This window comes from Poecilia latipinna, unplaced genomic scaffold (assembly GCF_001443285.1).
Source record: "Poecilia latipinna isolate Pla-1442-1.1 unplaced genomic scaffold, P_latipinna-1.0 Scaffold4904, whole genome shotgun sequence".
NCBI classification, from domain to species: Eukaryota; Metazoa; Chordata; class Actinopteri; order Cyprinodontiformes; family Poeciliidae; genus Poecilia; species Poecilia latipinna.
This window is the reverse complement of record NW_015117520.1, coordinates 1-10,520: the sequence shown is the minus strand read 5'-3', so window position 1 is coordinate 10,520 and position 10,520 is coordinate 1. Positions and strand designations below refer to the sequence as shown.

Genomic DNA, 10,520 nt, shown 5'->3' with positions numbered 1-10,520 from the left:
TGGTTCATAGAGTCCAAGGCATCGTAGACCTAACACCATAAACGGTGGGAATGAGGTGCTTATTTTTTTATTTATTTTATTTCCACCTCTCCATCCATCTTTTCATTCATGTATCCTATCCCTCTCATCCATATTGGATAGGAAAGTTTCTTTCTTCTCATTTGTTAGAATGGGATAAAAAGCAGAGAGATTGAGTCGATAATGACTAGAGCACTTTCTTGCTAAAGAGCTTTTTCGATGTTTTCTAATTAGTTTGCAGTAGCTATCTGGGCCGTGTGGTAAATAGGGAATCTGTCCTCGCTGTGTTGAGGGGACTCATCTCACATGGAATCGACTGTTTTCAAAAGGTTATGAGCAGACAATGTGCTCATTGATCAAAGACAGACTGAAGCAGGCAGACGGAGGAATTAGTCACCTCCTCTGTCTCAGCCTTGGGTTAGGTGTTTCTCTGTTTGTGTGCTCAGGGAAAAGCTGCTCAGTTTCATTCAGACTATCACCGATGCCGAGATGTTTCTGCGAGAAAGCAGAAAAATAAACCCTCAGAAGTGGCAGCAGGTGATTCTGGTAGTGCCGAGTCTGAGTGAGTGGTGGCTGTTGTTGGGTGGGCTCTTTCACCCAACACCTCAGCTGTAGATCAGGATGCGGTTTCCTGCAGGTGTTGTGAAGGTTCCCACACATTTAGAGCACAGAAGTGGTTGGTCATGATTCGCACTTTGCAGCATGATGTTACTTCATGTGTTCTGCTCCGTTATGTAACGGCTCAGCTGCTAGCTGTCAGCGGTGGTGAGTCACCAGGGTTTTAATAAAAACTGACAGGAGGAGGAAAATGGAGAGAAAACTTGCTGTTTTAAAAACACACTTCACAGCCTTTGCTGTATATTTGTTTGCTTGTTGCTAATAGCTGCTGCATGGTCAGTCTGATTGTTTCCCATGTTTTTCAGGATTCGATAAACGCTCTGGTCCTGGATTTGGACTACCCGGCACTACGAAAGAACAAAAACATTGAGACCTTCTTAAACAGATGCGAGTAGTTTTATAATTCCTTAATTAAAAGCCTTGAACAAAACTTTATAAAGTGACTTGATCTTTATCTTCTGTGAATTTTTATTCCAGATGAGAACATTATCAGGGAGCTTCGAAATCTTCAGATGAAGTCTGAAGACTTTGAAAAAGTTAAAATCATCGGGCGAGGGGCGTTTGGTGAAGTCCAGTTGGTGAGTATTGATCTGCTGAAGACATGAATAGCTTTATATTACCATAAACTGCTCTCTAAGCAGTGATGATGACCACAACGTGCCTTCATTGTGGCTTGTATTGAATGAAAACTCAAAATTCTGTTTGTTAGTGAGTTAGAATATTACATGACACTAATTAATATTCCTTTAGAAATGTCAACCTACTGAAATAGACAAAAGCTTGAATTCTGTCTATCGTGCTTTACATTCTGCAGCATTTAAATAAAACGCAAATTTAAATGAAGACGGTGTAGGAAGCCAAAGTTTAAGAGAATCTTTAATCCATCATCACTTTCCATTTCATCTCTGGATAATCTGAGGATTTCACAACAAACCACCTCCTATAACACTTACTTTTCTGCTTTGGACCTCAAAAATGTAATCAAGTGGAAAAAACAATGTACGCAATTAAAATATGAATAACAAATAATTACTTATGTGTAGTAATTGAATAAAAAGTTATTTAGCTACTCATATTGGTGAATAAAAAATAGTAAGAGGGTGTGGAGTGTTTATCAATGAGGGAGCAGGGAATGAAGGAAGAGGAAGAATGTCAGGAGGAAGGGATGTCGCATGTTATTAAACCGATCAGCTATCTTTCAGTGGATATCGAATGTTCTCCAACTTCAGAAAAGTCTTTGTGTAATTGAGCCACTGAGTGCTGGAAGGAGCTTTAATTGACTTCCAGCGAAGGAGCAGACGGCGTCTTGCCAGTAAGAAAATTAACGCTAAAATGTCTAATTGTTTCGAGGTAAAGCGGAAGTCCAATTACAGCAACATGTGGGGAATGAATAATGGTCATTGAAAGCATCTTTGAAATGATATCAAATAATTCTGCCATAAGTGAGCAAGTAGGAAACAAGAGTAAAACATATGGGTTAAGTTGCAAATTGAGCCATGGAGATTTGTCACAATTGTTTGTGGAATTGGAAAAGATTTGTGACAGTTGAGTTTTAGAGAAATGGACTCAGAACTGAACCCCAAACTGTGCAAGTGAACCCAAGGTCAGCCTTGACTTTAGTAACTGATGAGGAATCAAAAGACAAAAATTCATTACAAATTTTAGAGACGAGCAACTTTTGGAGCAAAATGATACGGCTCATCTGCACTCTCACATCGATTCCTTTGAGATCATATGTTATGCAGGACACACCAGCCACAGTGGGGATCTCCGGAGCTCAGACACTCTCCACAGGTCCTTTACTGCTCACAGTATTCAAGAGGAACCTGGGTAACCTGTCTGTCAGATCCGACATTGAGGAAGTTGCAGTCCAGAGAGAAGGCCATCCTTTATGACCGAGATCGTCTCATACTGGTGCCCACAAAAGCCACACAGCTGGTTTCAGATTGTTTTTTATTGTGATTGTTCAGGTCCGACACAAACCGTCCCGGAAAGTTTACGCCATGAAGCTGCTGAGTAAGTTCGAGATGATCAAGCGCTCCGACTCGGCGTTCTTCTGGGAAGAGAGAGACATCATGGCCTTTGCAAACAGTCCCTGGGTTGTACAGGTGTGAAATATTCAACATTTTCACTTCCTTCTAAGAATGTCTGAAGCTCGTATGTTTGTGGATTTGATTACAGCAGTGTCTTCTGGATCTGTTTGACTATTTTCCTGTTTAGTTGTGCTGTGCCTTCCAAGACGAGCACTACCTCTACATGGTGATGGAGTACATGCCAGGAGGGGACCTGGTCAACCTCACCAGCACCTACGACGTTCCCGAGAAATGGGCCAAGTTCTACGCAGCAGAGGTGGTGATGGCTCTGGACTCAATCCACTCCATGGGATTCATCCACCGCGACATCAAGCCGGACAACATGCTGCTGGACCAACACGGACACCTGAAGCTGGCCGACTTCGGGACCTGCATGAAGATGGACTCTGTGAGTCGGCTCGTTGCAGTTCACTGACGGCACTTTCTGTTCCTCCAGCTGCATCAGTCCAAGGTCTTTGTAGCTCATCAGGATAATTATGCAGTGAAATCAAAACAAAAGTGGGTTTTGTTTTGCAAATATGCAAGCTGAAATTAACTGTGGCGGTTATTGTTAACCTCTGTGTTTTCGGTTTTGATTTGTACAATTTTTAAGTAAAAAAAATTTATAAAAAAAGCAAATTAGTCTCATGCAGTTCTGGTATGAATTGCGAATAGAAAAGATGAAACACTGTACAGTTGTCTTTAGGATGGGATGATTTATGGATGATATTCCAAGCCACCTCTATACATGGGGAAATTGTTCAGTATTTGCTATATTTCAGTAATTCAATGTAAAACGTAAACTCGTATAAATTTGTCACACATTTACCTCTGTCAGTTTTGATTATTATTGGCTCACAATTAATACAACCCTAGAAATACAATTTCTCGGAAACATTTTTTATTTTATATCAGTCTGTTGAATATTGTTAGTATAGAGTATTTTCACTTACCACTTCTGCATGGACTATCCCTTTTTATTAGGGTAACTTTTTTTTTTTTTTTTTTTTTACCACAATTTATCCTTCCACTCAACTTTATATTCGTGTCAACTTGGACGCAACATTGTCAACAACCAGCTTCTTTAGCAGTGGCCTTTGGTGGCCAGTCCTCCTTGGAGAGGAAATCATTGGTGCCCTCAGCAGATTCCCCCATGTCTTTGTAGCCTGTAACAAAAAGTTTTCTGTATTAAATCTTTTTTTTTTTTTTTGTTTTACTGTTCCTGTGTAATATCCTAATTCATGAGAGAGTGATATTTGGTGTTCATTTATGTAACATCATAAACAATAGAACTGATTATAAAATAGGACTTAAAATACCGTTCTGTGTTCATTGTTTTAGTTGGTTGTTCCTACCTTAAAAATTAAAATCAGAACGTTTCCACAAAAAAACAGAGAATCAAAACAACAAAAATACATGTCAGCTGTTGGATTCCCAGTTTGCGGATCTTACTCGGTTATTTTTGCTGCTGCAGACGGGGATGGTCCATTGCGACACAGCCGTCGGCACTCCGGACTACATCTCTCCAGAGGTGCTGAAGTCTCAGGGAGGAGATGGGTTTTACGGGAGGGAATGCGACTGGTGGTCCGTAGGCGTCTTCATTTTCGAGATGCTTGTGGGTGAGTGGCCCCTTTCATCGTCTCATTCATATCTTGAAAGGACGTGAAAGTGTTTGTGTTTCATCACCGCCTGCTGCCTTTCAGGCGACACTCCATTCTATGCCGACTCTTTGGTGGGAACGTACAGTAAGATCATGGACCACAAGAACTCCCTAAACTTTCCCGACGATGTGGACATCTCCAAAGATGCCAAGAGTATAATCTGTGCCTTCCTGACTGACAGGTGGGGAACAATCAATTTTTGTCTTTTATGTAAAATTTATTCCAAGTTCATCACTAATACCAATGTTTTTGTTTTGTTTTTGTTTTTTTTTTAGAGACGTACGGTTGGGCAGAAACGGAGTGGAGGAAATCAAACGGCACCCGTTCTTCAAGAACGACCTGTGGACGTTTGACACCATCAGGGACAGTACGAGTTTCAAGCTTTGCTCTCCTCTCACTTTCGTTTCCAGAAGTTTTAATTTTTCCCCCACCCCCTTTTTTCTGACCAGCTGTCGCCCCGGTGGTCCCGGAGCTGAGCAGCGACATAGACACCAGTAATTTTGACGAGATCGAAGACGACAAAGGCGATGTCGAAACATTCCCCACACCTAAGGCTTTTGTCGGAAATCAGCTACCGTTTGTTGGCTTCACCTACTTCAAAGAGGACCAGTAAATCCTCCTCGTTCTCTCTGATTGTCTCTAATTGTTTTAGAAACTGGCCTCCTACTTTAACCACATGTGATTTTTGGTTCTTTTTTCCCTTTTAGGTTGTTAAATTCTGCCAACAATTCCTCAGTGGCACACGATAACGCCAAAGGAGAGGTAAATACTGATAAATGCACAGTGATGTTAACAGTGGTAAAGGATTTTAAATCATGTGCGTTTTCTAAAAGTCTTAAGATGAACTAAACAAAACTGCATTTACTTTTCAAGACAAATGGAAGAATCTTGAAAAGAACAGAAGGTGTTTTTAATTTTTGATACATAAATAAGTATTTAATACTTTATAATTTATTAGTTTATTGTTTGAGATGCTGTGAGATCCACATAATTCAAATGCAAGCCAAAAATTATAGTATATTTTCTTATTATTATGACTATATTAAACAGGTGTAACTTGGTTAAAATAGAATATTCTCAAAATTAGATCACTAGAGTCAGAAAGACAAATCTTAACCCTTTAACTCTGACGCTTTGGGTTAAAGTGTTTTCCTGTATTTCCTGGAATGCAGACACTGTAAAGAATAAACTTTTTCTTTTTGTGGTTAAAATACATTTTCCTGGACTGGTCAAGGATGTCATATCAAACTTTATATCCATAATAGTGGATTAAAAAAAAAAAAAACCTCATTGCTTTTATCCTCCCTCATATTTCTGAGGTCCTGTCAGTACCCAGAGTTCTCTAGTAACTGCACAGATTTCAGTCATGACTGGTTTTACTGATTAGCTTTCTAATCCCACATATGCAGCTCTAAACAGCGGACAGTCCTCTGGGGATCAAAGTGCAGCCTTTATCTCGAATGTTTGAGTGCATTTCCATTTGGTGTTGTAAAAATGTTACATGGGCATTTGAAGGAAGCCATGACTACAATGAGCAGTTTATTAGAAGGTTTTATTGGTGTACCTCTGCAGGTAATAGGACTGCTTTGACCTTTCATTAATGCAGCCTTTTACAAGAGGTAAATGACGAACATGAGAAGAAAAATCCACTTTATCAACTGTTTTTTTTCCCTTCATAAAGTTAACCACCTCTATGCCAAACACACGTGGATTTTATTAAATTTTTTTGCAGGAAAGGTCAAACTCAAAAGCTTCATCTGATCAAAGCACAGTTCCAGTCAAAGCCGTTGCATCATTTAGCTTACTTCCTCTTTTTTAGATTTGTGATGGTAAGGCAGACAATGCTTGTTCCTGGCTTTTCACCCAAACAATCAGTTTGCATGTAAATAGTATCTAATGGTTGCCATGGAGATTTGGTGACTCAAAGGCCCACCTCTTCCCTCCATTTCTCCAGTTGTGAGTTTTAGAAGTTGTTTTGTCTGACCTCTTCGACTTTTATTTATTGCTCATTGTTAGCTGTAAATATAGTTGATGTTCTTGTGTTTTTGGATTAGGAACATCATTATAGAGATTATTTAGTTAGTTTTAGTCCTGATCAGTGTAGATTAAAATAAAGTATTTTCTAAGTTATTGGACCAATGTCACTGTCAACAGCCTAAATCACCTAAGCGCTTGTTTTGTTTTTGTTGCGATTCAGGAAGTTGTCTCTTGTCATGTTGGTCTATCTGTAAGACAGTTTAACAAGAATCTAAATATTTCTTCTAGAATATACAGATATTTCTGTAGATGATAAGCAAAATGGCAAAATAGGCTGTTGTGCTTTTTGTAAATAGGCACCAACGGAAACAAGAAAAGGACTCGATCCAAGATGGAGCCTTGGGGTATCCAACAGTTGCGCAGTGCAGTAGCACATCTCTAGATGAAAGATGACAAGAAAAAAAGTTTATTAAAGGATGTACCTTTCTTGCCAACACGTTGCTCTAAATTTCAGATGAGGAAGTCGCAGTTTACCATTTTTAGGTTGTTTGCAGGTTTAAAAAAAAACAAAAAAAACAACAACTGGGAAACCTTAGTGTGTACAGGTGTGTTATTGGTGAGTTTGGTATTTGCGGGCATGTCATCCTTGCAAACTCCAAAATGTTCTCTGCTGTTCACATCTCCAGACAGACATTGGCTCCAGGCGTTGCTCAAATGAAGCTCTAAAACGATCTTCCTCTAATCGCTTGTTGATGTTTTCTGTTTTCAGTCAGCTGCGCTTCAGAAGAAACTTCACCATCTGGAGCTTCAGATGAATAAAGATAAACATGTCAAAGATGAACTAGAGAACAAATGCAGGTGCAAGATCAGCAAATGCAAATATGTCGCCACTGTGGTGTGCAAACTGCTGAAACCTTGACTCATGTTTTATCCATGTATTTCTCTGCAGAGCTGCAACCGTCCGCTTAGAAAAAATAACCAAAGAACTTGAGGAAGAGGTGCGTGTCTGGAATCAAAGGATTTATATGATGTTTTAGATCAGAATCGAAGAGATCCCAGCTTTCTTTCCTTTTCTGATTGACTTTTAGGTGAGCAGCAGAAAGAGCCTGGAATCAAATCTGAGGCAGCTGGAGCGAGAGAAGGCCCTGCTGCAGCACAAAAGTCTGGAGAGCCACCGGAAGGCCGAGAACGAGGCCGACAGGAAGCGCTGCCTGGAGAACGAAGGTACAAGACTCTCTTTGCAGATCCGGGTTCTGACAGCAGTGTTATGAAATCACTTGCATACTAATCATTCCTGTTTTCACTCCTTAATCTGCTCCTTGTTGCTGCTGAGTGAAAAACAAAGCGATCGTTACCATTGATAGATGTAAATGAATCAGAAGATGAGATATGCAACGCTGCCCCCACCTGGTCAAATTATAAAAGTGTTTCCTAAACGCTAAAACACGAAGACCCCTTTTGTTTTGTGTCTTTTTCTGGTTTGCATATTTACAGTTTTTGCACTGATGACTGCAGCTTAACTTATCCCTGCTTCACTTTTGTTTTTGTGCAGTCAACAGCCTTCGAGACCAGCTGGACGACATGAAGAAAAGAAATCAAAACTCGCATATTTCCAACGAGAAGAACCTTCACCTGCAGAAACAGGTTTTTTTCCCCCCAACTTTATTAATTTACTTTTGTAATCTTCTTTTAGCATGGTGAAGCTGGCAAGCATCTTTGCAGACTTACTATAATTTTTGCTACACATATTTAGATATATACTTGATCGATGCAACAATTTTCCTTGCAGAAACATCTGTTTAAAGCTTAAAACTGTCGTTTGAAGAAATCTGCTACAAGATCACTGAGAATGCTTTGTGAGCATCCAGACTCGCCTCAAGTGTAATAAAATAGCAGGAAGACATGAATGCACTTCCACATTGATACAACCTTTAAAACCAAAGCTGTAAACTACATGCTTTCTCAGCTGCATTCATTCCACATTGGGTCCATTCTTCATCTTCTGACCATTTCATTCTGGAGCACCTGTAGGTCAAAGTTATTTTCTCTCCAGCCAAAAACAACCTGCTGCTAATGAGATCCAACAGAGCATCTACGTTGTTTTCAAATAATTCTCCAACTCGTCCACAGTTAATAAAGTAGCATTTTAAAACATGCAAATTCACAAAGCAATGTAATTATCCAGTGGGGTATTTTTTTGGCATAATTTGCATATGCTTTCTGCAGCTTACTTTTGCACCACATTCACCACACATATTCAGTTAAATGAAAGCAGATTCAAACATGTCCATTAAATCGAGCAGATGGGAACGATCCACATCTATTTGTTGGGTGCAGTCGCCGTTTTACAAACTCAGCAGATGTGGAAATAATTAGAGATAAAAATAGTTCCGTGCGGACAACACCAAAGTCCTCAGAAGATCAGGGAACCTTCAGGAGACATTTATAAAAATAATTGACGTGAACATTTTTAAAGTGCCGCTTCTGGTTGTAAAATATGAAGGAATTATATTAATCCCTTTAAAAAAACGAAATTGAAACATGAAAATGTGTTGACTTATAGTTCAAAATGTTTGTTTACAAAGTTATTATATAACAATATACATGCTTCATCCATTATTTGTGGCTCTTGACCACGATTATATTAGGTTTTAATGTTTATTTTTTGTTTATGATAAGGAAAAGTCTTTAATTCCTGCTGGCTCTGTTCTCACAACCTAAGAAAAAAATGACTAAGGAGTTGACATTTTAAAAAGAGCGACTTTACTCAATTATTTTCTGCTGAAAGTTTTGTGCGCTCTCAAAACATCCCTAAGCTACATATTATATAAATTAGGGTGACGGTAAATTAAATGAATACTTTTTTTTCACCAGATTTTAAACATTTGGTAAAAGCTGACGCTGACGTCTTTCGGTTTATTTGCCCGTTCTCTTTTCACTCGTTAAAACCTCGTAACGGATGATTTCGCAGCTGGAAGAAGCCAACACGCTGCTGCGGGCCGAGACAGAAGCGGCGACGAGGCTCCGCAAAGCTCAGACGGAGAGCAGCAAGCAGCTGCAGCAGCTGGAGGCCAACGTGCGCGAGCTGCAGGATAAATGCTGCCTGCTGGAGCGCAGCAAGCTGAGCCTGGAGAAGGAGTGCATCAGCCTGCAGGCGGCGCTGGAGTCAGAGAGGCGGGAGCACAGCCAAGGCTCAGAGACCATCACTGACCTGATGGGTAGGGGAAACACAAACGCAGCACTTCCTGAAAGGCTGCTGGTAGACTTCCATACTTATTGTTCCCCCATGAATTTGGCAGTGCAGCAACACTTAGTATTTATCTGGATGCCGTACTTCAGGTTTTGTGAAGGACTTTGGGTGCCTTTTCTATAATTTTCAGATGGTTTTTCGGTGAAATAGTGCCCTCTGACAGTTTATTTTGCACGTTGCAGGACGTATTTCTGGGCTGGAGGAAGAAGCTCGCCAGCAGAGACAGGCTCTGGCCAAAGCTGAGACTGAGAAGAGGCAGCTTCAGGAGAAATACACTGACCAGGAGAAGGTATACAAAATTCATCTCTCCACTACTTTAAATATGAGCATTACAAAGTCTTAGAAAGTTTTTGCTTTTGCGTTTCCCTCTGTAAATCTGTTTTGTTGGAGTCGCCGCGTCTTTCTGCTCGCTTTTCTGTCAGACGGATATATTTTCCTGTTGCCGTTTTGTGGTTTGTGTCTCCTTTCAAATCAGAACGCCTTCTGCCTGTTTTTCTTTGTGCAGGAGATGAGCAACAAAGAGATAGAGCTGACCTACAAACTAAAGGTTCTGCAGCAAGAGCTGGAGCAGGAGGAGGCCTCGCATAAAGCCACCAGAGGTCTGCTGGCAGACAAGAGCAAGATTAAAGTGACCATCGAGGGCGCCAAGTCCGAGTCCATGAAGGGTAAGGTCTGCTTTACACGGTCAGTCGGATCTTAAAGCAACGCTTGAGGCTTTTTCCTGGACGCTCAAATCAGATCAAACCAAGCTGTTTCAGAAAAGGCAGATTTATGATTCCGAGATACTTGATCTTTATTTGCAACACGGTCCAACAAAAGAGAAAGTTGGATGAAATTAAGTGCAAGTAAAGATGGAAATCTAATACAACGTAAGCAAAAATGAAATTCTGGGCAAGAATCCATAACTGGGATTCAGGGCAGAAT

General features: G+C 40.2%; 1 protein-coding gene across 1 annotated transcript; it reads left to right on the top strand.

Moving 5' to 3' along the window:
- The first annotated feature begins 893 nt into the window (after positions 1 to 893).
- LOC106943130 (rho-associated protein kinase 2-like) lies at positions 894 to 10,308 on the top strand. Its single transcript, XM_015026473.1, has 16 exons — positions 894 to 1,023; positions 1,114 to 1,214; positions 2,607 to 2,744; positions 2,857 to 3,117; positions 4,183 to 4,327; positions 4,412 to 4,550; positions 4,645 to 4,736; positions 4,819 to 4,978; positions 5,077 to 5,131; positions 7,116 to 7,204; positions 7,296 to 7,344; positions 7,435 to 7,570; positions 7,899 to 7,990; positions 9,318 to 9,564; positions 9,779 to 9,885; positions 10,102 to 10,308. Exons 1-16 carry the CDS (start codon positions 909 to 911, stop codon positions 10,294 to 10,296), a joined length of 2,121 nt encoding a protein of 706 aa, XP_014881959.1. The 5' UTR covers positions 894 to 908; the 3' UTR covers positions 10,297 to 10,308.
- Positions 10,309 to 10,520: the final 212 nt, after the last annotated feature.